At 44.3% G+C, this 27,064-nt stretch overlaps 2 protein-coding genes across 2 annotated transcripts in view; both read left to right on the plus strand.

Moving 5' to 3' along the window:
* Positions 1-27,064, plus strand: part of cwc27 (CWC27 spliceosome associated cyclophilin) — a 63,272-nt gene that overhangs the window by 11,384 nt on the left and 24,824 nt on the right. The gene's annotated exons all lie outside the window — the stretch shown is intronic.
* On the plus strand, positions 3,278-6,161 carry LOC130905511 (uncharacterized). Its single transcript, XM_057819005.1, has 2 exons — positions 3,278-3,978; positions 4,112-6,161. The coding sequence occupies exon 2, from the start codon at positions 5,167-5,169 to the stop codon at positions 5,779-5,781; it is 615 nt and encodes a 204-aa protein (XP_057674988.1). The 5' UTR covers positions 3,278-3,978; positions 4,112-5,166; the 3' UTR covers positions 5,782-6,161.

Raw genomic sequence — 27,064 nt, forward strand, 5'->3', positions numbered from 1 at the left:
AGCCATATGTTTAGGGTCATTGTCTTGCTGAAAGACCCTGAGACGACCCATCTTCAGCTTTCGGGCAGAGGGCAACAGATTTTGATTTAAAATGTCCTGGTATTTCAAAGCATTCATGGTGCCATGCACCCTAACAAGGTTCCCAGGGCCTTTGGAAGCGAAACAGCCCCACAGCATCACTGACCCACCCCCATACTTCACAGTGGGTATGAGGTGCTTTTCAGCATGCGCATCTTTCGTGGCACGCCGGACCCACTTAGAGTGTTTGTTGCCAAAAAGCTCAATCTTGGTCTCATCTGACCGAAGCACATGGTCCCAGTTGAAGCCTGGAACCGTGTGTATTTTTGTGTGAGACCAAGATTGAGCTTGAGATTGAGTGGGGCTGTTTCGCTTCCAAAGGCCCTGGGAACCTTGTTAGGGTGCATGGCATCATGAATGCTTTGAAATTCCAGGACAATCAAAATCTGTTGCCCTCTGCCCGAAAGCTGAAGATGGTCGTCACTGGGTCTTTCAGCAAGACAATGACCCTAAACATATGGCCAAATCTACACAGAAATGGTTCACCAGACACAAAATCAAGCTCCTCCCATGGCCATCTCAGTCCCCAGACCTTGTTTTGTTGGCAAAAGGGGCTTGTACAAAGTATTAACACCAGGGGTGCTAATAATTGTGACACACATTATTTGATGTCAAATAATTTTTTCTTTATGTGGGATTTTTTCCCCACTGAATGAATGCATTTGTATTGAAGGTTGGATTTTTCTCTTTTTTTCCATTAAAGTCCCATATTATTTGAATTAAAAAAATATATATTAGAAGCTAAAAAACACATCTTTTTCAGGGGTGCCAATAATTATGGAGGGCACTGTATATTTACACTTCTGTACCAAACTTTGCACAACAAAGAGAAAATGGAAATAACAACCATGATAGCTCAGTTATCAAATTGGTTTATTTTTTAATATAATCTTATTCATGTAAAAGGAAAATACTAAAATACCACAGTTTCCTTCATTGATTTGATTTGATTGACACGTAGCCAGTTTTTGAGCTAATGGAGAGGCACTGTTTAGGTGACTAACTCCATCTAGTGTTAAAGATGAGAATTGCAACAGAATGTAGGCTGAACTCAAGCTTCTTATTCGTAATTAATGATATTGGCATCGTTTGCTGTCTAGTGTTAAAGATGAGAATTGCAACAGAATGTAGGCTGAACTCAAGCTTCTTATTCGTAATTAATGATATTGGCATCGTTTGCTGGGGGCCAATAAACCTGGGCTAACTAGTTAAAACACCTTTGAACTAGAGGACATATACAGCAACAGGATGGCGAAAGCGGGAGCTAATATTGGCACAGGTGCAGGAGACGAGAAAAAGCATGAGGCATCGACAACGTAAAAAACACACGACGTTTGCGAGAGTAGTCAACAGGTAGCCTCAGCATGCATCGTGGAACTCGCCCCTCTCATTAGTGCTAATGGGATAAACTGTGTACGCGCCTTTGACTCAGAGCCAGACCCAGTGTAGTTTATTTAACACAAGCACAGATTGTTTTGCTACAAGAATTGTAGCCCAACACAGTGGTTTGTCTTGGCAGGGCATCACAGAGCAGGCTGCAAGGTACACTGTTAGTCCGGCACAAAAGGCGCATTGTTGTATTTTCGGTGGGGGGTGCTTTAACACCCCACCATCTCTCCACCCCTTCGCCGTCAACTGCTTTGATTGTATTCAGGCTCTTGCCTGTTCCCCTGGGGAAGATAAAGCTCATATCCCGTCGCTGTAGTAGAGCTACCACAATATTTTGGGGGGATTAGTCGATTAATCGGATCATTGGAAAATCTAATTACTGTTTCATCACTGTGGGATTAACATTTTAGCTACGAATGTGTATTGGAACTAGTGTTGTTTTTGGCAGCCCTTTTAATATTTGTCTTAGTCTTTTGGACGAAAATACTACAGTGGTACTTTGACATACGATCCTTTCGACATCCGACGTAAAATTTGACTCGTTATTTGTCTTGACATATGGTGACATGCCTGAAATACAACGATTTATAACAGCATCGCAAATTCATTGTTTCCCCCCAAGACTGCAGCACGGCAGATTTTCTTGTGAGAGAAATCAACATGGGTCTCAAGTAGGTTAGTGCAGGTGGTAAAAAAGGGAAAAGATGTCGCTTACCATTGAAATTCAGATGGAAATGATGGTATATGTCTACAATCTCGACGGTCCTCCTCCGACGAATATATACATTCAACATACAGTACATAAGTTCTGTATTTGTTTATTATGACAATAAATCCTCAAGATGGCATTTACATTATTAACATTCTTTCTGTGAGAGGGATCCACGGATAGAAAGACTTGTAAGGATAAATGTGACTTTGTATATTGTGACTAAATACTGCCATCTAGTGTATTTGTTGAGCTTTCAGTAAATGATACTATAGCCATTTAACTTCTGCCCAAATGCATGATAGGAAGTGCAACCATGACTGTGCGTCATGGTACCAATTGATATATCTTCTCTGCGTTGGGAAATAACATAGGGTGTTAAGAAAAAGATCAACTACTACCTTTCTTCCCCACATTGCTTCCCACGATTATTATAATCGTTGGGAGAGGGATTGTAAGGCTTTAGCCATTTAAAAAACGGCTCCAATGGCTGCCAAAATTCTTGCTACTCATTTTATGCTGCCTTATAGCTCTATATACAGTACTGTATGGGTAAAATGGCGCCATTATAGATTGAACTCGACAATGCGTGAGTGGGTCGTGCAGCGCATGCCTTAATTGCGTTAAATATTGTAACGTGATAAATGTAATAAATATTAATTCTCACCGTTAGCTCGATAAATTTGATAACCCTACCTTAAGCTTAAACTAAAGACTCTGGAAGAGTGTAACACATTATGTCTGTAACATTAAATACAATTAGAAAACGATTTAATTAAAATATATATATATATATTTAAAAAAGGCATGTTCGATATTTTTTTGCCGATTCCGATACTTTGAAAATGACGTGAAGCAAAAGCACCTCTCACTCTCTCATCAGTTTGTTCAGGAACAGCCTGCAAAAAACAACCACCACATTAGAACCTGATTCGTTAGATTATAAATACAAATAATAATTTATTTGTTTTGCTATGTGTAATTGCGTTTTGTCATTATACCTTCTGTATCAAAGAAGGATTTAGCATAGGTTTTTTGGCTGTGGAACCAAGTAATTGAATTACCGTATTTTTCAGAGTATAAGTCGGTTTTTTTCATAGTTTGGCTAGGGGTGCAACTTGTACTCAGGAGCGACTTATGTCTGAAATTATTAACACATTATATCATTTCACATGTTATTCTGGTGTTTTGGAGTGACACTGATGGTTTGGTAAACTTGTTAGCATGTTCTTTATGCTAAAGTGATCGGAATAAGTTCATAGATATGTTACGTTAACATACCGGGCACGTTCGCATTTCGTTGTTCATGCATCATGTAATATTATCATACTGTACACTTATTCGGCATGTTGTTCTCTATTGTATTTTTATTTTAATCAAATTGCCTTTCAAGATGACATAACTGCTCTATGTGTTGGATTTTATCAAGTAAATTTCCCCCAAAAATGCGTCTTATACTCCGGTGCGACTTACCTGTATATATGTCATGTATTAATGTTTCAGCTATTAATGTTTCATCATATTGCATCACACTCATGCATCACAAAGCTTTCGTCACATGTTACTGTACACCCTTTATTATGTCACAAGGAACAACTGAGAACAGGATAGAAGCCTCGACCAGACAACATCCAGTGTCAGGTCGTACTGTCATGTGCGAGACGGAGGAACCAGTTGCGTATCGCAGACACAGGATCTTATTGAAGATTTATCGACTCTAGCAGGACGCTGGGGAGTGTTGGAGCTTCCAAAGTTTGAGCATCCGCCTGACTTTGATGAGGGCGAGCTCCTGAGTCGAATTAGTAAGTGTGTAGCATCAACTCTATTCCGGTTTAAATGCACACGTGTAGAAAACAAACAACAGTTATACTGGTTTAAAAAGTTATTCGAATTTTTATGTAATGGCGACACCAAGCCCGTTTGCCTTCAATCCAGCATCCAAGAAAAGGACTGACATGGAAAAGGACACTGTTTCAACCCCGAAAATGTCAGACGAGATGACAATCATATTGAGTGAGCTTCAGAGCATCCACGCGGAGATTCGAGCCCTGAGGGCGCTGGTAACAAGTATGATCGAGGTAGGGAGGGCTCGTGCAGGGCCTTTTTGATTAAGAGTTTGTTGGACTACACGACCTCATGTAGAAACCAAAAGAAAAAATATAGTCTGATTTTAAAACTTTCATCGGTTATGCATGATCCAGTGGGGCAACAACTCCCACCTGACTTGTCACCCTGGTGTCACACGCACCATCCACCTGCTCTCCCAGCGATTCTGGTGGCCTTCGTTGAGAACAGATGTCCAAGACTTAGTGAAAGCCTGCCCCACCTGTAGCCAGAACAAGACCCCCAGCCACCTTGCTCCAACCCCTGCCAGTCCCCAAACGCCCGTGGTCCCATATATCAATGAACTTTGTAACTGGACTCCCTCCTTCTGAAGGAAACACTGTCATCCTCACGGTTGGGGACAGGTTCAGCAAGATGGCCTGCTTCATCCTGCTGCCAAGATTGCCCACTGCTAAGAAGACTGCACAGGTGGTTATGGAGCAGGTGTTCCGAATTCACGGACTACCGAGGGATGTCGTATCTGACGGATGTTGTATCTGAACGGGGTCCGCAGTTTGCATCCTCCTTCTGGAAGGAGTTCTGCCGCCTCCTGGGAGCCACAGCGAGCCTCACGTCAGGCTATCACCGCTAGTCTAATGGCCAGTCGGAAAGGCTCACCCAAGAGCTTGAGACATCCCTCCGCTGCATGGCTTCACGCAACCCCCATTCCTGGGCGCAACATCTGCTGTGGGTGGAATACGCTCACAACTCCCTTCCCAGCTCTGCCATGGGCCTGTCTCCCTTTCACATTGTCTTCAGCTATCAACCGCCTCTGTTCGCCAGCCAAGAAGGAGACGCTTCCTGCCCTTCCGCCCAAGCCTGCGTACGGAGATGTCGCCGAATCTGCTCTCAAGCCCGTACCGCTCTTTTAAACTCGGTTTCTGGTCATGCCATCAGAGCCAACCGACGATGGACTGCAGCCCCTGCATACCAAGTTGGCCAGAAGGTATGGCTTTCTTTCCGGGATCTGCCACTCCAAGTGGAATCACGTAAACTGGCATCCAGGTTCGTTGGTCCGTTTCCCATCGAGAAGATCATCAGCCCATCACCTATCCGACAAACTACCCAGGTCTATGAAGGTTCACCCAACCTTCCATGTCTCCAAACTAAAGCCAGTCCATGAGAGCCCCCTGGTCCCCAATGCAGCACCACCTCCCCCTCCTCGCCTGGTGGACGGGGGTCCTCTCTACACAGTTCGTCGCCTGCTCAAGTCACGCCGCCGGGGCAGGGGCCGCCAATATCTGGTGGACTGGGAAGAATGTAGTCCCGAGGAGAGGATGTGGGTTCCAGCTGGGCGGATTGTAGATCGGACCCTCATATCAGACTTCCATCGCCTCCATCCGGACCAACTGTCCGCCCGGCGGGGTCGACCTAGAGCGGCTTGCTCTCAGCCCATGCCTACATCTGACTCTGAACCCGACCCTGTGCCATCGGTAGTTGATTCCTCCACTGGCGAGGAGGAAATTGAGCCAATGCCCTCAGTGGATGAGGCCATGGACTGATTAGTAGCCCTTGGTGGGCTCAATCCTTGGGACTTCTGGAGCCGTCCCTTGAGAGGGGGGTTCTGTCATGTATTAATGTTTCAGTTATTAATGTTTCATCATATTGCATGTATTGATGTTGCAGATATTAATGTTTCAGCATATTGCATCACACTCATGCATCACAAAGCTTTCGTCACAAGTTACTGTACACCCATTATTATGTCACAAGGAACAACTGAGAACACTATATAAGCCTCGAGCAGACAACATCCAGTGTCAGGTCGTCAGCGATTCAGCATACGTCTGCATGCCAACTAGCCATTACTGCTTGACCTGATTGTTTCCTTTGCCTGTCAAAATCAATAAAATCCTGTGTCTGCGATACGCAACTGGTTCCTCCGTCTCGCACATGACAATATATGTTTTTTCCTCTTCGTTGGGCATTTTATGGCTGGTGCGACTTATACTCAGGTGCGACTTATAGTCCGAAAAACACGGTATATAATATTCTTATGGGAAAATCCCGCTCGACATAGGGCCATTTCGATTTACAACCCAGGTCCTGTAATGAAATATATATATATTATATATCGCGGTACAACTGTTAGTTTTAGTCATATTTTAGTCATTTCAAAATGCGTTCAACTTTGTTTAGTTTTAGTCGACGAAATCTCATACAAATTTCGTTTAGTTTTCCTCAACCGTTACTCAAAATGTTTTAGTCCAAAAATAAAGGTTTCCTACAATTTCAAGTGAATATAGACAGACGAGCACATATTGTAGCGTCTACAAGGACAACGCCAACTTGGTGATTATAATACACACAGCAGAAAAACCAGTACATTATCTTCATTCAAATCCACCTGGAAGCCCAGCCTGTCCATAAAAAAAGATGTCTGCGTGTTTAACACTGGGAAGTCTGGGATTTTTTTTGAGGGGTGGGGGGCTATGCTTAGAGTCTAGCCAGAGCAATAAGCCTCCTATAGGCGACTATAAAGAGCGTCTGATAAATGCCATTTCGCCAACTGGCTGTTCTCTAGACTTATACTGACCAGAAAAACCAAGTGGCTCTGCTTTAGGCTGGCCAGTGTTTTAAAACGACGCTCGCCGTTCTGAAGCTAATGCTCACGCGAACACGAATGCTACGGTAACATGATGAGTTACATTTAACGTCTGATGATCACTCAGCACAGACCTTTAAAGTCTAAAACAGCATTGTATATTGTCTCTTTCCAAGATAAGAAAACACATCTTACCGTGTTTCCCTACAAGCAAGAGGGACTCCGCAGCACATCTCACATGAGTGACACGACCCAAACACTGCTCCGATGACATCATGACTCGAAATTAATATCTCAATATTTCAAAAACGGTAGCAGCACAAACGCAATTTTTTGCAGCACAAACCCGCACAAACAAAGCATAAACAATTGACAACATTTTAGGCATTTTTAATCAAAATGGGCTGGTTGAACTCAGATTGACCTATAAATAATTATAAATACCTCAAAAAGGGTAGTTGCACGAACAAAATTTTTTACAGCACAAAGGTAGCACAAACAATTGACATCATTTTGATATAAATTTGCGTCTGAAGGGCGGCCAACTTCACAGCGGTAACGCTAGTTGCTTAATGTTCGTGCTCATACAAGCATGCATGCATGAGCTGCAGTTACATGGATTCATGAGTAAAAAAGTAACTCTGTATACTGTAGTCCCTTTAAGGAAACAGGTAGTTTGTGGTTTAAAAACTTGACATGATGGAGAAAAACTAAGATCTGTTTTGGATCCCGCAACCGGAAAACGATTAAAAATAGCCCTAATGCTAACATACAAAGTGAAACATAATGGACAGGCTAACAAAAAATAGCCTATATGTTACGGTAATCTTGAAGTTTAGATAACTACTGCTTCAATCACTTTGTTTGCATCAGACAGCGACGATATCTATATCTGTACCTCAAACTTAGTGTGCGTTATGTAGTACTTGATGGGGAAGCAAAGTGCTTCCATATGTGCGCTCTCGCGCATCACTTCACTAAAGACAGCGGTTGACTTCCTGTTAGTCATCGCCACGGTTAGTTAGCTATGTAATAGCGTTTTCACGCTACCACTCTTTCGTCTGGCTTTAATGGCAGTTGGTTTTGCCCCCTGGTGTGGACTAAATCGACCAAAAGTGGTCTCGCTACACTTCCAGACGAAGCCTAGCACGGTTCGCGTGTGATGTGAAAACCATCCAAGCTCAGACTTGCTCCATTGTCTGGATGATTATTAGCTATTTGTGTCTTGTAAATTCACTGACCGTATCCGCCGCTATTCGCTGTAAAACTTGCCGATGAATGTTTTTTGTGCTTAGGCCAAAGTAAAATTTAAGTATTAACTCATTGGCTGCCATCGACGGCGATAGATGTCCAATCTTTCACCCGATTGGTAGTGGTGGAGTAAACAAAAACTGCAACAGAATGTAGGCTGAACTCGAGCTTATTTTGCGGCCATTTTCAATTACTGTATTGGCCCGAATATAAGACGGCCCTGATTATAAGACGACCCCCTCTTTTTCCAAGAGTCAAGTTTGAAAAAAGACTTTTTGAACACCAAATTAGTTTTTATACAGAAAATAATTACGGTATATCTGAAACAAATGATTATAACAATATATTTGAGAGAAAAAGCATGTTATTTTGCCTCATTCAAATCTTAACATATGAATATTTAAATATGTAAACTAAAGTGCAATCACATTCGTAAATGAATGGCTTCTGGTCTTTGAAATGTAAATAAACCAATCTTTTGTGATAAAACAACAAAATTGCAATAACGGCATTAACCATCAAAGTGAAGTCTAACTATAACTAGGAAATAAGGAAAAACATTACATTAAAATAAAACTGGTTAAATTTGAGAGTAGCTTAGATCTGTCATGACAGAACATCACTTCAATGATATCTGGCGCCATCTAGCGTCGTGAATGGGTATAATGTCTAGACAACGAATATACGACGACCCCCACTTTTTCAGTCTTTATTTCAATGCAAAAAACACTGTCTTATATTCGGGCCATTACGGTATATTTCATAATTTGCTGCCGGCCGGTAAAATCTTGGCCTTAATTTGGAGACCCCTGTTATAACATCTTGATTCCAAGAAGCTTTTGCATGTACAGAATGTAAAACTGCTGAGTCATCCCATGGTTCCAGTTGAACGTCAGTTGTTTTGTTGTTGTTGTTTTTTATTACATAAACTATGTCATTTTTCCTCACTATTGTGACTAGGGGTGTGACAATATATCAAAATGGTGTTATATTGCGATACTTTGTATCCCAAAAGTGTTGTGAACGGCAAGCCGTTGAGGCGGATCCAAATCACAGACCAAGAAACAGAAATAGAGAACGTTTGTATTTAATAAGTACAACAAAAGGAGCACGCCAAAAATGCGGGTTTAACAAACTGAGAGAGCACGCCAATAAACGCGAGTGTAATAATAAAGTACAACAAAGGGAGCACGCGAAAAATGCGGATATAACAAACTGAGAGAGCACGCCAATAAACGCGAGTATAATAATACAGTACAACAAAGGGAGCACGCGAAAAATGCATGAATATAACAGTACAAGAATCTAACTACCAAGCCCAAAAGAGCACTAGTGTAAAGATGACCAAACCAAAATACGACCGTAGAACGTCGGGAAACTCGAAGGCTGACGATGAACACACAGGCGGTAAGCAAGGCAAGTAGCAAGCAAACAAGCAATAGTCCGACACTCGCAGACTGTGGCCGGAGTCCTTAAATAATGAGCGCTCCAAATGCGCCACAGGTGTGTTGCAACGGCCCCACCCATCCAGCTGAATCAGATGCTGGAATGAAAAAAGAACTGAGAAGGCATACAGATATGACAGAACCCCCCCCTCAACGGACGCCCCCTGGCGGACCACCTGGTTTCGTGGGATGACGAGAGTGGAAATCCCGCAGCAGCGACGGATCGAGGATCCAGGAGCGGGGGACCCATTGGCGTTCCTCAGGGCCATAACCTTCCCAGTCGACCAGGTACTGCACCCCCCTACCCCTCCTCCTTGAGTCGAGAATGGCACGTACCGTGTACACCGGCCCACCGTCGATTACGCGAGGAGCAGGAGGAGGCACTGGCGGAGGGTTCAGGGGACAGGTGGAGACTGGCTTGAGCAGAGAGACGTGGAAAACTGGGTGAACCTTCATCGAGCTGGGAAGCTTCAGCCTTACAGTCACAGGGTTCACCACAGCATCAACAGCAAAAGGACCCACGAACCGAGGGCCCAGTTTCTTAGAAGTCCCAGCCAGGTGTAAATCCCGCGTTGACAGCCAGACCATCTGGCCTGGGCGATAGACTGGAGCGGGCCGTCGGTGGCGATCAGCTATCTGCCGGTTGCGGGCCGCCGTGCGGACTAGTGCAGCCCTTGCGTCCCTCCAGACCCTATGGGCCCTCCGCAGGTGCACCTGGACAGATGGCACGATGACTTCGGCTTCTTGGGAAGGAAACAGTGGAGGCTGGTACCCATATGCGGTCATGAAAGGTGACCTCCCAGTAGCAGAGGAAACAAGGGTGTTGCGCGCATACTCCACCCATGGGAGGTGCGATGACCAGGAGGCCGGATGCAGTTCACAAACACAACGGAGGGCGGCCTCTAGCTCCTGGTTGACCCGTTCCGTCTGCCCATTGGATTGTGGGTGGTAACCCGAAGATTTGCTTGAGGTGGCCCCCAAAGCCTTGCAGAACGCTCCCCAGACCTGTGAGACAAACTGGGGCCCTCTATCAGAGACTAGGTCGCACGGGATGCCATGAGCCCGAAAAACATGTGTCACCAGCAGGTCAGCGGTCTCCAGGGCTGAAGGCAACTTGGGAAGTGCGACGAAATGCGCCATCTTGGAAAACCGGTCCACCACCGTCAAGATGACCGAACAACCCCTGGATCGTGGAAGACCAGTGACGAAATCGAGCGCAACATGTGACCAGGGGCGAGTTGGAACAGGTAACGGATGGAGTAAGCCCGCTGGAGCACGATGGACTGGCTTGCCCCGAGCACAGACGGAACAAGCAGAGACATAGTCAGTGACGTCCTTGCGCATGCCTGGCCACCAAAACCGCTGGGAAACGAGGAAGAATGTGCGGGACACACCCGGGTGGCAGGCAAACTTCGAGGAGTGGCCCCACTTCAGCACTCCTGCGCGCTGAGCAACTGGGACGAACAACTTGCCGGCAGGGCAGCCCCCAGGTACCCTAACCCCTCGTAAGGCTTCTTCCACAAGACGCTCTACTTCCCAACGTAGGGCGCCAACGATCAGATTCTCGGGAACAATAGACTCCTCTGAAGACCCCTCCTCCGCTGCCTCATGGAGCCTTGACAGCGCATCGGGCTTCCCGTTCCTTGACCCTGGACGGTAGGTAATCTGGAAGTTGAAACGGGTCAGGAACAATGCCCAGCGGGCCTGGCGAGAGTTGAGGCGCTTGGCTGCACGAAGGTATTCCAAGTTCTTATGGTCTGTGTATATCTGGAACGGTACCTCAGTGCCCTCCAACCAGTGTCTCCATTCCTGCAATGCCTGGACTATAGCGAGCAGCTCCCTGTTGCCAACATCATAATTCGCCTCGGCCGGGCTGAGGCGGCGGGAGTAGAATGCACAGGGGTGCAGCCTCTGGTCGACTGCAGACCTCTGGGAAAGGATGGCCCCCACTCCGGAACTCGATGCGTCAACCTCGACCACAAAAGGGAGATCTGAGTCAGCATGAACAAGGACAGGTGAGTTTGTGAACGCTCGTTTAAGGCTTACAAATGCGGCCTCTGCCACAGAGGACCACACAAATGGTCGCTTGTTAGAGGTCAACCTGGTAAGGGGCTCGGCCCTCATACTATAATTGCGGATAAAACGCCTGTAAAAGTTAGCAAACCCGAGGAAACGTTGTAATTGTTTACGTGAGGTGGGGGTGGGCCACTCTGCCACCGCCTGAATTTTTGCTGGATCAGGCCTTAGCTGCCCTTTTTCCACAACAAAACCGAGAAACTGCATTGACTCACGGTGAAACTCACACTTCTCGGCCTTAACAAACAACCGGTTTTCCAACAGTCTTCGCAGAACTATCCGGACATGTTGGCGATGTTCTTGCAAGCTTCTGGAGAAAATTAAGATGTCATCCAAATAAACAAAACAGAACACATTTAGCATGTCCCGCAATACGTCATTAATGAGGCTCTGAAACACTGCGGGCGCATTTGTCAGACCGAAAGGCATGACCAAGTATTCAAAATGCCCAAGCGGGGTTTTAAATGCGGTTTTCCACTCGTCTCCTTCACGAATCCTGACCAAGTGGTAAGCGCTGCGCAAGTCTAATTTGGTGAAAATGGTGGCAGATTTTAGCGGCGCGAAAGCCGAATCCAACAACGGTAACGGGTATTTATTTTTAACAGTAATCTCGTTGAGACCCCGGTAGTCGATGCACGGTCTAAGTCCCCCATCTTTTTTGCCAATGAAGAAAAACCCCGCCCCCAAAGGAGAGGACGAAGGGCGAATAAGGCCCGAAGCCAAGGAAGAGGAGATGTATTCCCTCATAGCTTCCTGCTCCGGTCTAGAGACCTTGTATAATCGCGAACTGGGCAACGGTGCATTGGGCAGCAGATCAATGGCACAGTCGTAAGGACGGTGCGGGGGCAGGGTACCAGCCTGCTCTTTACTGAATACACGCTGGAGATCATGATACTCGGCGGGAACATTTTTCAAATTAGCAGGCTCGGTAGCAGTTTTTTCTTGACCGGGAAGTAGACACGCCGAACGTAAACAGTGCGCATAACAGAACGTACTCCAAGCAACTATTTGAGTCTTCGCCCAGTCAATATTAGGATTATGCACTTTCAACCAGGAGAGTCCCAGCACGACCGGAGCCGATTTGCACGGCATAACCCAGAAGCTACGGGCCTCAAAATGATTCCCAGACAACTTTAATTTGAGCGGGGGCGTAATAAACTTCACGTCCGCCAGAGGGCGCCCATTGAGGTCTAAAACCCTTTTGGGCCTAGCGAGTCTTATTAAAGGACATTTAAGCGCGTCAACAACACTCTGGTCTATAAAACAGTCATCTGCCCCTGAATCAATTAGAGCAGTAAAACTAAAGTGAACCCCACCGTGCGACACTTCTCCCGGCAATTGCAGTCTCACCACACCTTGGGAGTCTCTTTGTTCCTTCAACTCGTCCAAAGGCAACTCACTTGAGGGATTGCTGTCTTGTACGAACCTCGTACTAGTACCCCCTCGGGCGAGGGGAGCCCCAGGCAACGAAGATTCCAGTCGATGCGAAGGGGCGGCGTCACAAGCGGCGACACGGTGCCCCGGCAAGCCACAAAACAGACACAAGCCTGCCATCATCCGTCTTCGTCGCTCCGCCGCAGAAAGATGTCCGCCGCCGAGTTGCATTGGCTCCTTCCCCGTCGGTACCGGCCTACGTGTCGACGTAGAGACCAACGGTGGTTTGATGAAGCCGTCCGGACCGGCCGCCGTCGGGCTGCTATGCGGCGTTGACCCGCGACGTTCCCGATGCTCCGCAGCTCTCTCTCTCTCACGCTCTTTTAGACGATGACCCAAATTTACGGACAACTCAATCAGCTCCTGCAGATTCGATGAGTCATCCCGGGCCGCCAACTCGTCTTTAACCGCCGAAGACAGCCCGCGCCGAAAAATACCACACAGCGCTGCTTCCTCAAAACCGCATTCCGCGGCCAAAATGCGAAACTGAATAGAGTAATCCGCTACGGTCAGATCGCCTTGGGAAAAATCCAGCAGGCGGCTGGCTGCCTCCTTGCCTTTAACCGGATGATCGAAAACTCTCACGAGCTCAGTCTTAAAAGTTTCAAATGAATGACGGATCGCGGGTCTTGAGTTGCTTACCGCCATGGCCCATGTTGCAGCTTTACCGGCAAGGAGGCTCATTGCATACGCTACACGGGATCTATCACTCGCAAACGTTTGAGGTTGTTGGTCGAACACAAGGGAGCACTGGTGCAAAAATAGTTGGCAAGCACCTGCCTCTCCCTCATAACGATGGGGGTGTGGCAACAACGGCTCCCGAAAAGCCGCCGGCGAGCCCACTGGAGACGGGGTGGATAGATCGGGCGCCGCGGCAGCGTCAACGGGCTGTACAGGTGACGTCATATTCTCAATTCTTGTAGTTAGCGAGCCGATCACATTCACTAATGCACGCAATGACTGATCATTCCTGCTGATCATATGCCCGTGTTCCGCGAGCACATGTCGAATACTTTCCGAGTCTGTGGGATCCATATGGTCGGACTATTCTGTTGTGAACGGCAAGCCGTTGAGGCGGATCCAAATCACAGACCAAGAAACAGAAATAGAGAACGTTTGTATTTAATAAGTACAACAAAAGGAGCACGCCAAAAATGCGGGTTTAACAAACTGAGAGAGCACGCCAATAAACGCGAGTGTAATAATAAAGTACAACAAAGGGAGCACGCGAAAAATGCGGATATAACAAACTGAGAGAGCACGCCAATAAACGCGAGTATAATAATACAGTACAACAAAGGGAGCACGCGAAAAATGCATGAATATAACAGTACAAGAATCTAACTACCAAGCCCAAAAGAGCACTAGTGTAAAGATGACCAAACCAAAATACGACCGTAGAACGTCGGGAAACTCGAAGGCTGACGATGAACACACAGGCGGTAAGCAAGGCAAGTAGCAAGCAAACAAGCAATAGTCCGACACTCGCAGACTGTGGCCGGAGTCCTTAAATAATGAGCGCTCCAAATGCGCCACAGGTGTGTTGCAACGGCCCCGCCCATCCAGCTGAATCAGATGCTGGAATGAAAAAAGAACTGAGAAGGCATACAGATATGACAAAAAGGTTATCTATATGCCCTCGATATATCGTTTTAAAAAGGTGTCCCTGTTTAAAAATTAAAAGAAAACAACATGTTGGTACCAAAATCTTCTATTAGAATAATGTCTATGTGAGCTCACTCGATGCCATTGACGGCATTAGACATACAATTCATTTTGACTGGATTGAGCGTCTAGTGCCATCAGTGGCACTGAAACCAGAGCATTCACAGCCAATCTTGTGGGCATATACGGGTTACCTCCTGTTGATTTTGAGTCACTTCCTATTCATTTGGGGACATTCTTCATTCACTTCCTTTTCAGTGACCCAAAATCAACCGTAAGTGACCCGTAAATGCCTCAAAATTGACAAGAAGTGACCGAAAATCAACAGGAGATGTCGTGAATACCTCAAAATCAGTGTCGTTTTCGTCAACAATGATAATAACGAAAATATTTCGTCGACAATTTTTTCATGATTGTGATGTCACATTGACAAGCTAAAAACGTGGCTTGGGAGACTTGAACATAACAAGACAAATGCCAGTTTTCATCTCACGAGTTGACAACGAGACGAAAATGCAATGTCGTTTCTGTCATATGTTCAAAAGGTGTGACATTTTCATATTGTACGTGGAGTACGTCAGCTACAACGTGTTTGGATCATGTCACTCGTAAAATGTGCTGCGCTGCTCCCTTACTCTCCTCGTCAGAGTTCAGGATGTGTATAAAGCTAAGCTGCGCTCCATCTTGCTTGTTTGGAAACACGATAAGATTGTTTTTTCTTATCTTGGCAAGAGAGAATATGCAATGTTGCTTTAGCTTTTAAAGGTCTGTGCTGATTGATTGTCAGAGGCTAAATGTAACCCCGAGCATTCGCGTTAGCATTAGCTTCAAAATGTCAAGCGTCCTCTTAAAACACTGGCCAGTCTAAAGCTGAGCCACTTGGCTTTTCTGGTCAGTAAATCTAGAGGAGAGCCTGTTGGCGAAATGGCATTCAGCGAAAAGCCCACTTCAGCTGTTTTGTTCGTTAAATGAGCAATTACTGGGAAATACTAATTGCAAGCAACCTCTGACTTGACTCTAAGAATAGCAACAACAACAACAAATAATCCCAGACATCCCACTGTTAAACGCTCAGACAACAGTTCGTGGCTTCCAGGTGGGTGTAATTGAAAATGATGTATTGCTTTTCCTGCTGAGTGTGAATTATCTTTACCAAGTGGGCGTTGTCCTTGTAGAAGCTGCAATACGTGTTCGCCATTTGAAATTGTTGGAAGCCTTTAATTTTTGGACTAAAACCTTTAAACTTTACAGACCAAAACATATGAGTAACTGTCAACCAGAGGTGGGTAGAGTAGCCAAAAATTCTAGTAAAGAGTAGCGTTACATCAAAATAATATTACTCAAGTAAAAGTAAAAGTAGTCGTCCAAAAAAATGTACTCAAGTACAAATAAAAAAGTATTTAGTGAAAAGAATACTAAAGTGATGAGTACCGTTGTGCTTATATTTTTGTTGGATTTTTTTTTTGAACAATGGTATTTTTTTTCTGTGCACAAATTTATATTAACTATTGCTATAATAATAATGTACAACAACCAATTACATAACAACATTAAGCCAAAGAAAGCTAAAGAAAAATACATAAATTAAGCATGATTCGTCGAAAGAGCATGACTGCCCTCTAAAGGAGAAAATAGTTTCGAGTTTGAATTGTGAAGCGTTTCTTAATAATTACTATTTTCAAATTAAAAGGATCATATCTCCGGTTCTCTGTGGTCAGTCAGAGCCAAAGAAAAAAAGAGAGAGAGGTTAAACTCAGCGCTTTGGAGTCATGTTGAGGGCAGCGCTCGATATCAAATACCTAATTTTTTACGGTGCTTTAAAGACACCACATGCTTGAACAGGCTGGTGTGAAAATAGAATGGCAAGCTTGCGTCTTTTTGGTATAATGGAGTCAGGTGATCATTGTTGTGACGTCTTATTGGTGGAATCGGTAGAGCTACCCCGGTAATACACCAGGCACGTCTCTACTCTTGGCATCGCTGGCAAAAAAATAATACATCTTAAATGTTGAACAAAGAGGAAAAATGTAATTACTGTTGTGTAGCCCAACGTAGCTGAGTAAGAGTAGCGTTTTTTTCTTCACAAATCTATTCAAGTAAAAGTAAAAAGTATAGCTGAGTAAACTACTCTTAGAAATACATTTTTCTCAAAAAGTTACCCAAGTAAATTTAACCAAATACATGTAACGCATTACTATCCACCTCTGCTGTCAAATAAAACTAGACGAAATTTGTATGAGATTTTCGTCAAGTAAAATTAAACAAAGACGAACACATTTTGAAATGACAAAAATATGACTAAAGCTACGTCTACACTTGGACGGATAATGGCCTTAAACGTGCAATTATTTGGACTATACGGCATGGTGGCTAACCTAGTATGCCTATTATCTGGATTAGTTGTTAGACGGATAATGTTAGCCGCTGCCTACGCGCCACCTAATATGGACTGCTGTCTCCGTACAACATTCGGATACTCAGGAAGGGACGTCATGCGGTCGCTGTTTTTAATGCAGCATGACAGCATCATAAACAATGGAGGCGGACGACCACGACGTGGCATTCTTGCTCCTCTTTTCGTTTGCACACATTTTTCTTAAACCTTCAAACTATGTCTAAATAACATGCTTCAATTCAGTGCCCATTTGGGGTCCTCCCATCGTGGTTGAGGTGGAGATGACCGTTATTTACAGAGCTCATCTCCCGAGTTGACTCCAGTCAGCCAGCTGCTCGGCTGGCTCCTCCCAACTCAATGCCGACCAAACATGAGTACTGTATATAAAAATGCAAAGAGGAAAAGTAAACCCCAAAAGGTGACCTGCGTGGTTCCCCTAGTCAAAGAGGCGCGCGATCAGTTTTTTTCCCAGACATTTCTGCCTGTCAAAACTGTTGCCACTTCCAGGATCGCCACTTTTATGCACAAGCAGTCCTGGTTGCTGCTTCCAGGAAATATACACCATATTCTTCTATTTGTTATTTTCCAAGTGGTGAGAGCGCAACTGAGCATCGATTGTAAAATCCCAAGTAATGATGTCAGGCTTCCGTTGTTTTATAAATATTTAAATCACAACACCGCGCCTGCTCGTAAAAGCAGAGCGTGCTCTCCTTTCCACTCTCGCTCCTGTGCGATGCTTTCAATTGCGATCACAGAAAAAACTGATCACAAAATAATGACAGTCTAGAAGGCGTTGTATTTTCGAAATATGCCGCGGGGTAGGAATGAGTTTCTGTTTCTGAGGTAAACCGCGCGGGCGATGACGTAACACATGAGGCTTCCCTTTTTACGCATGCGTAGTTTGCGCAAATGCAGGTGTACCTTGCAGAAGCAGGGAGGCCCTCAAACGCACCTTAAACGAAGTGAGGACAGGTATAAAAATAGTCGGCAAAATACCCTGGGGAAAATTATCTGTTCTAGGGTAGACGTAGCCTAAAATTAGACAAAGACGAACACATTTTGAAATGACAAAAATATGACCAAGACTAATGAGTATTTTTATCTAGAACAGTGTTTTTCAACCATTGTGCCGTGAGAGATCGTCAGGTGTGCCGCGAGAAATGACTCAATATCCCTTTTTTTTTTTTTTTTTTTTTTTTTTTTTTTTTTTTTACGTCGTGGGCGGCATTGCAATAGGAAGGAAGGAGTGGGTAGAAGGTTGCGGTCGTGTGCAGATGAGCAAGGTATTGCTCGTGTTGCGTTCAAGAACTGCTCGGATTTCTAGCCACCAGCCACCTTATCCATATGTGATGACCGTCAATCCTCCCCTCTGTGTTTTATTCCAATGTGTTTTATTCCAACACATTGTCGAGGACCGCAAGGTTGGCTAGAAATCCGAGCAGTTCTTGAACGCGACACGACCACCTATCCGATAGCGGCGTGGTGCCAAGCAAGTTTAAACGTCATCACCAAACGAAAGTTCCGTGACTTCCGTGAGAAACAGGCAAGTTTTTTTTTTTTTTTTTTTAGAAAAAACTACAAAGGTAAATTAGAAAGCCCTCAAAGCCTTGTTGCTGAACTTGTTGCTGAATTCAAAATGTCCCACACTGTGGCAGAGACATTAATACTACCTGTTTGCAAAGCCATTGTCTGCGAGATCCTCGGCCCTGATGCGTTTACAGTAGGGCTGTCAAAATTATCGCGTTAAAGGGCGGTAATTAATTTTTTTAATTAATCACGTTAAAATATTTGACGCAATTAACACACATGCCCCGCTCAAACAGATTAAAATGACAGCACAGTGACATGTCCACTTGTTACTTGTGTTTTTTGTCTCTCTCTGCTGGCGCTTTGGTGCGACTGAATTTATGGGTTTAAGCACAATGAGCATTGTGTAATTATTGACATCAACAATGGCGAGCTACTAGTTTATATTTTGATTGAAAATTTTACAAATTTTATTAAAACGAAAACATTAAGAGGGGTTTTAATATAAAATGTCTACAACTTCTACTAACATTTATCCTTTAAGAACTACAAGTCTTTCTATCCATGGATCGCTTTAACAGAATGTTAATGTCATCTTGTTGATTTATTGTTATCATAAACAAATACAGTACTTACTTACAGTATGTTGAATGTATATATCCGTCTTGTGTCTTATCTTTCCATTCCAACAATAATTTACAGAAAAATACGGCATATTTTATCAATGGTTTGAATTGCGATTAATTACGATTAATTTTTAAGCTGTGATTAACTCGATTAAAAATTTTAATCGTTTGACAGCCCTAGTTTAAAGACATTGCTAAAGTCCCCCTGTCTGATAACTCAGAGCTTTTTAAGCCTAACTGCTACAAAAAATAAAAAATAAATAAAAACAGAGAGAGACGGAGTGCTGTTGAAGAAGATTCCTGCCAGGATATTGGCTTTGTATTCATCTAAACAGGTTTCAAACTGAGTAGGTATAAATATTGAGAAATTATTTATAATTAAAAATGATATACAGAAAGTAATTTTGGAACACTTTTGGTTTTTGGCGTGCCGCGAGATTTTTTTCCAATGTAAAAACGTGCTCTGACTCAGAAAAGGTTGAAAAACACTGATCTAGAAGACTAAAACAAAAATTAAAAGAGCTGCTAAAAACAACACTGCTCAAAATGAACTCATTGCCTGGCATTGGCTGCCACTGATGGCCATAGACGTTTGAAGCGTGACGGATGGCAGCCAATGAATGCCACCCTCCCGGTTTAAACGGATTGGACGTCTACTAATGATGAACTCATTCACAGCCGAAGGATGAAAATAGCTTGTTTTCTAGTTGTTTTGTACAATATCCCAGAATAATTTCCGGTGAGGTGCCTAAACTTGTCTAACTCCATGAAAAGTTTGAGACCTTAACAGTCATATTACATTGTTGTATTACATCATCAACATACACGAGCCGCAAAGTCAATGACGGCACGCCCTGGATCATCTACATCCAAAGTGGGTCATCAGACATCACGCGTTGTCCAGCCAGGAGAGCTGCATCTTCATTGGACGCCGGCCGACGCGCTCTCACTTGCTGAGGCCTTGCAGATTCGCGAGTTATGCAGCCCAATGTTGTGTGTGCGTGTGTGTGTGGAAAACCACTTGAGATAATCCAGTGCTTGGCGGCGGGATTGTGTACGTTTGGGAGCTGCCAGGTTTACAGAACTCGGGCCCAGTGCAGCACATCTGCTCTGCACGGGGTGCTCGCGCCCTGGCTGGCTGGAAAAGCTTCCAGACAGACATGCACGCCTGGGAATCGAGAATAAAGAAAAAAGTACAGTGAAATTCTTCGGCGCGCAGGTGTTAAACTTAGGGCCTGGGGGCCAGAGCTAGCCTGCGACATCATTTGATCATTGAATTCATGTTTCTCACTAAAATATCATTTGGGAAGTTTTCAATGAAATAGAGAAAGCAAAATTTTCTAATAGCTAACTATAGCACCAATATTTTCATAGGTAGCATATGTTTGTTCTTCTCCTCTTCTATCTGCCACCTTCTTTTTTGTCCCCCCATAAGCCGTTCCTGTTCGCTGCTTTCTCCTAATTAAAAAAAAAAAACAATAACAACTAGAGATGTCCCGATCGAGCAGGATGCCGAGCGATCGGGTCCGATCACGTAATTTTCAAAGTATCGGAATCGGCAAAAAAATATCGGCCATGCCTTTTTTTAATATACATTAGTAGCACATGAGAGCACAGGTCACCTCGCGTTTTTGTGTCACGAAGTGTGAGATCGGTGATAAGCACCATCTCGTGAAAGAGGGCATTGCCTCACTCGAAAGGTAAGATAAATATTTTTTTTCTTTTGCATTATGTTTTATCGACTTTATTACAGGTAATAACAGTTAGGTTAGGTACAGTGGGGCAAATAAGTATTTGATCAACCACTAATTGTGCAAGTTCTCCCACTTGAAAATATTCGGGAGGCCTGTAATTGTCAACATGGGTAAACCTCAACCATGAGAGACAGAATGTGGGAAAAAAATCCAAAAAATCACATTGTTTGATTTTTAAAGAATTTAAAATCATGGTGGAAAAAAACTATTTGGTCAGTACCATAAGTTCATCTCAATACTTTGTTATGTACCCTTTGTTGGCAATAACGGAGGCCAAAGGTTTTCTGTAACTCTTCACAAGCTTTTCACACACTGTTGCTGGTGTTTTGGCCCATTCCTCTATGCAGATCTCCTCTAGAGCAGTGATGTTTTGGGGCTGTCATTGGGCAAAACGGACTTTCAACTCCCTTCACAGATTTTCTATGGGGTTGAGATCTGGAGACTTGCTAGGCCATTCCAGGACCTTGAAATGCTTCTTACGAAGCCACTCCTTTGTTGCCCTGGCTGTGTGTTTGGGATCATTGTCATGCTGAAAGACCCAGCCACGTCTGATCTTCAATGCCCTTGCTGATGGAAGTAGATTTTCATTCAAAATTTTTCGATACATGGCCCCATTCATTCTTTCCTTTACACAGATCAGTCGTCCTGGTCCCCTTCCAGAAAAACGGCCCCAAAGCATGATGTTTCCACCCCCATGCTTCACAGTGGGTATGATGTTCTTCGGATGCAATTCAGTATTCTCCTCCAAACACGAGAACCTGCGTTTCGACCATAAAGTTCTGTTTTGGTTTCATCTGACCATAACACATTCTCCCAGTCCTCTTCTGGATCATCCAAATGCTCTCTAGCGAAATGCAGACGGGCCTGGACGTGTACTGGCTTCAGCAGGGGGACACGTGTGGCAGTGCAGGATTTGAGTCCCTGGCGGCGCATTGTGTTACTGATAGTAGCCTTTGTTACTGTGGTCCCAGCTCTCTGTAGGTTATTCACTAGGTCCCCCGTGTGGTTCTGGGATTTTTGCTCACCGTTCTTGTTATCATTTTCACGCCACGGGTTGAGATCTTGCATGGAGCCCGAGATTGAGGGAGATTATCAGTGGTCTTGTTTTTCTTCCTTTTTCTAATAATTGCTCCCACAGTTGATTTCTTTACACCAAGCGTTTTACCTATTGCAGATTCAGTCTTCCCAGTCTGGTGCAGGTCTACAATTTTGTCTCTGGTGTCCTTCGACAGCTCTTTGGTCTTGGCCATAGTGGAGTTTGGAGTGTGACTGACTGAGTTTGTGGACAGGTGTCTTTTATACCGATAATGAGTTAAACAGGTAACGAGTGGAGCCTCGTTAGACCTTGTTAGAAGAAGTTAGGCCTCTTTAACAGCCAGAAATCTTGCTTGTTTGTAGGTGACCAAATACTTATTTTCCACTCTAATTTGGAAATAAATTCTTTAAAAATCAAACAATGTCATTGTCTGGTTTTTTTTTCCACATTCTGTCTCTCAAGGTTGAGGTTTACCCATGTTGACAATTACAGGCCTCTCTAATCTTTTCAAGTAGGAGAACTTGCACAATTCGTGGTTGATTAAATATTTATTTGCCCCACTGTATATGGAATGATTCAAATGTCTTTGGCTGTTGTTTTATTCCGGTTTTACCTCTATTATAAAATTTCATGTTGCGTTTTGGTATTGCTTGGAACGGATTAGGGCATTTACATGGAAAATACGTCTCTACTTACGGAATTTTTGGGCTACGAGACTACATACAAGAACCCAATTTAATGTCTTATGTAGAGGTACCACTGTATATCAAACTCCCATGTTTTACGTTAAAAGTGTTGAAACCATCAGGACATTCAGATTCCTGTTCAAATTCCTAAAAAAGTTTGAACACCATTGCCCTATAGGTTCCACTGTAGATAAAAAACACACTGTATCTTACTGTATACATTTGCAGTATTTTGCTGACGCTCTGCCGTCTGGCGTCATGACAGCGGCCAGATAGGAAGGGGGTCGGGGGGCTGTGGTGCGGGGGACCTCGCGAGGCAGACGGCGTTGTAAAACAGGGACTCGTGGTGGGCCGCGCGTCGGTCTGGATCGCTCTGCCGAGTCATGCACATTCCTGCGTGCAGGTTTGGATTCCTGCTCTTAGGCTCGCAGTTCTGTTTGGCCCCGGGCCCAAGCTGCCGAATGCACCCCCTACCTCCTCACTCACTCGGTCGTTACGAGAGCCCGCCGCTGCCATCCTTGCGGTCTCCTCCTTGCGCAGACACATGGCGAGGTGTTAAGTTTGACTTGTTTTAATATACCTTTAACTCATTTCAACAGACGCTTTATTTGAACAGTTGGCCTTTATTTATCACTCGAAGGCCGTCGAAACGCAAATTCGGAAGAGTCCCAAAACGAAAAGTAACGCCCGCGTCGGCATTTTGGAAAACGATAGTTTTCGACGAGGCGTGCAGTCATCGCGTAGCTATTTTTAAGCACGGTGAAATTCCCGTATCAGACTCAGACTCTCGCCAGACAACCGAATCTTGTGGAGGTTCTGAACCCACTGGGGAGTTGTTGGAGCGCCGCCAGTCACCTCATGCGTTCTTTATGAAAAGTTAATCACCCGCAGCTCTTTCTTTTGAGTTTCACTCCTTTTTTTTTTCAGTCTGGGAGAGGGACAGCAGCTGCACAGTATCTTTAGATGTTTCTCTGCATGGATGATAAACTCATTTGTACTATGTACAGTATTGTAGCAGGGTTTATGCGGGACATTTTTTTAAAATAAATATGTCCTGTTCAGCTGTTTGACACAGAGAATGGAAGTCTAAGTCTCCGGTTGGTCTGAACAGTTTTAATATTTCACATTGAGAGTATGACATACTCCCATTGTGATCATTCAACATACCTTGTTTATTATCACAAAGCAGAGAACAGGAAGGGGTTATGGGGGAACAGGAGAAATGAAACACAATAAAATAAAGAAAAAAACACAAAAAGGCAATACATTGAACGCCTACACTAATTATGAATATGTTGGTGCTATCGTCAGCTAAATGTATTTCTGGTTGACACCATGTGGGGGGCCTGTTGACCAGGGAAAGAAGGGGAGGAGGGTAGGGGAGTCTATAAGCTAAGTGATTGGTAGGGGTGAAGTGTGCACAAAATCAGCTCTGTGATCTAGAAACCAGTAATCGTGTGAATCCCTTGTGAGTGTAAGCCCGTCGGCAACCGACCTTATGCCGCCCCATCGCCAACCCCGGCACCGGGGCCCCCCACCTGAGCGCACCCAATCACATCCAGCTCCGTTTGAGCCCTACCAAACACACGAACGGGCAAGCAGACGAGCGGAGACGCTGCGCGGGCGCCACCCCAGGACCACGGCCCACGCCCAGCCAGCCTGTGGAGGGAGGGAGGGCGGTTGGGGTGGGGTGGGTGCAGCGCAGCCCATCCCTCCCCTCCTCCCTTAGCCCAGCAAAGGAGCCATCGTCACCTCCCTGGGATCCAGGTGGTCCCCCGGGCCACCCGCTTCCCCGTCATTTTTAATTTAATAAAGGCAAATACAGTGGTACCTCTACATACGAAGTTAATCCGTTCCAGGACCTTGTTTGTAAGTCGAAATGGTCGTATGTCGAGCAGGATTTTCCCATAGGAATACATTATAATTCCATTAATTCGTTCCACAGCCCAAAAACCTTCACTAAATCCTTAAAAAATACTGCTGGTGCTATTACAAATGGCAATTACACGTAGCAAAACAAATAAATTATAAATCAAAATTGGAATAATGTAATAAAAAGAATAATAATAATTCCTGTAATAGTGTAACGAATCGGGTTCTAATAAGGCGGACGTTTTTTTGTGTACCTGAACGCACCGCGGGGCTCACGTGCCAGAAACAGACCGGTGAGCTTGAGTTTCACTTTCACTTTGAATGTTCTCTTGAGAACACCATCATTTGAGGCAGACAGCAGGCGTTTTGTGTTGAATAAGTTGTAAAAGAAATGATGAAAACGTGGCGAAGCTGGCGATTTCTTTGGAGACAATAAGAATTGTCAGCTTAATTTATAAAGACTGGCGAACGATGGTCGGAGGAGGACCGTGGAGATGTATTGTTGAGCCATTTCACGGATGCCCACCCCACGCTCATATTTTTCTGTCATTTGCATCTTCATTTCGAAGGTAAGCATCAACTTTTTCCTTGTTTCACCACCTGTACCAACCTTTTCTGAAACCTGTGTTGATTTGTCACACAAGAAAATCCGCCGTGCATTCGTCTGCAGTGCTGCCATTGTCGTCGTATTTCGAGCATGTCGTCGGATGTAGAAACAAATGGCGAGTCAAATTTTACGTCGGATGTCGAAAAGTTCGTGTGTCGAAGCGATCGTATGTAGAGGTACCACTGTATTATATTTTTTCTACTGAAAGATATTTTTGAATTGGCAGAATCAAACAGTCGCTGACAGAATTGGATGTCTATCGCTGTCAATGGAAGCCAATGAGTTAATACTTCAAAATAATCACATTTTAAAAACCCGATCTTTTTTTCCCTGAAACCAATCCTCTGTTTACAAGTGATTTAAAAAAAAAAAAAAAAAAAAAATTACTCAATTCTTATCATTTCAATACCGATACTGTGCAACACCACCCTCTGGTGGCAGATTTATAGCAACAACTGTGATAATCAAACACGTTCTCCACTATAGTAAATGGTAAATGGTGTTATACTTATATAGCACTTTTCCACCTTTCAAGGCCGTATATTACCCTCGGGCTTTTCTGGTCCCTTTCAGGCCTACTCTTATTGGTGCCCGCTTGTGTAGCCAGTTGTTTGTTCGTTGCCATGGAGACGTCTGTTATTTTGCCGAAAGTGGCGTGTCGAGGCAGGACGCGCCACACATCATTTGTCAAACGCTAAGCTAAAATGTTAAGTCATCTGTGAGTCGCCACCGCCTTGCAACAGTAAAAAAAAAACGTATGCCTCTTTATTACATGGGTAGGTTGGTTGTAACTTATCATATTTCCGTACCATTAACTTTTGGGCTGTCATTAACAGACGTCCAATCCGTTTAAAGTGGGAGAATGGCAGCGACTGAAGTGATAAACTCACGATTGGACTTGTATCGTTGTCGATGGCAACCATTGAGTTAAATATCAGGTTTAGAAAAACATCGTCGCTCCCCAGCAGAACATCTGCGAGCCTGCGTCATGTGCTGCAGTGCGGGCCGACCTGACCGGCACTTCTCGCCCCGCAGGAGCCCCGCTTTACAGGCCTCCCGCCAAGTGGGTCAGCGCCGCGGGTCAAGGAGGCCGCGTCGCTCCCCCTTCAGCTTACTGGTGTTATCCACTTTGCTAGAAAACTTTATGTAACCTCTCCACGTTTGAAGTGAGAGAGTATAAACAACATTTACTGGCACTCATACTGAGGTGTTGCACTCGTCTTCTTCTGTACACGGATGACCAATGAGGGCTTTTTTCCTCAATACCGCAAACCACTTAAGAGAGAGGATGAGAGGTTACTCATGAATATGAGACATCATTTCATAAATAACGCGAATGGGGATGAACTACAGTGGAAGGTCGCGACGCTGGTCAGCTTCAAATTTAGTAGGATATTGAGTCAATTTTTCCCATTGGAAATGGGAATAGAAATGAAGTAGTACAGTACATTGGTACCTCAAGATACGAAACTAATTGTGGCTTTCGTATGATGATTTTTTTTTATATACAGTGCCCTCCATAATTATTGGCACCCCTGAAAAAGATGTGTTTTTTAGCTTCAAATATTTTTTTTTAATTCAGATAATATGGGACCTTAATGGAAAAAAACGAGAAAAATCCAACCTTCAATACAAGTGCATTCATTCAGTGGGGAAAAAAATCCCACATAAAGAAAAAATTATTTGACATCAAATCATGTGTGTCACAATTATTAGCACCCCTGGCGTTAATACTTTGTACAACCCCCATTTGCCCACAAATCAAAGTCTGGGGACTGAGATGGCCATGGGAGGAGCTTGATTTTGTGTCTGGTGAACCATTTCTGTGTAGATTTGGCCATATGTTTAGGGTCATTGTCTTGCTGA

The sequence above is a fragment of the Corythoichthys intestinalis genome, chromosome 17 (genome assembly GCF_030265065.1).
Source record: "Corythoichthys intestinalis isolate RoL2023-P3 chromosome 17, ASM3026506v1, whole genome shotgun sequence".
Classification (NCBI taxonomy): Eukaryota; Metazoa; Chordata; class Actinopteri; order Syngnathiformes; family Syngnathidae; genus Corythoichthys; species Corythoichthys intestinalis.

What these genes read in the sequence shown, in the direction of transcription:
- LOC130905511 (XM_057819005.1), top strand. Translation starts at nt 5,167, where the DNA reads ATGCCATCAGAGCCAACCGACGATGGACTGCAGCCCCTGCATACCAAG.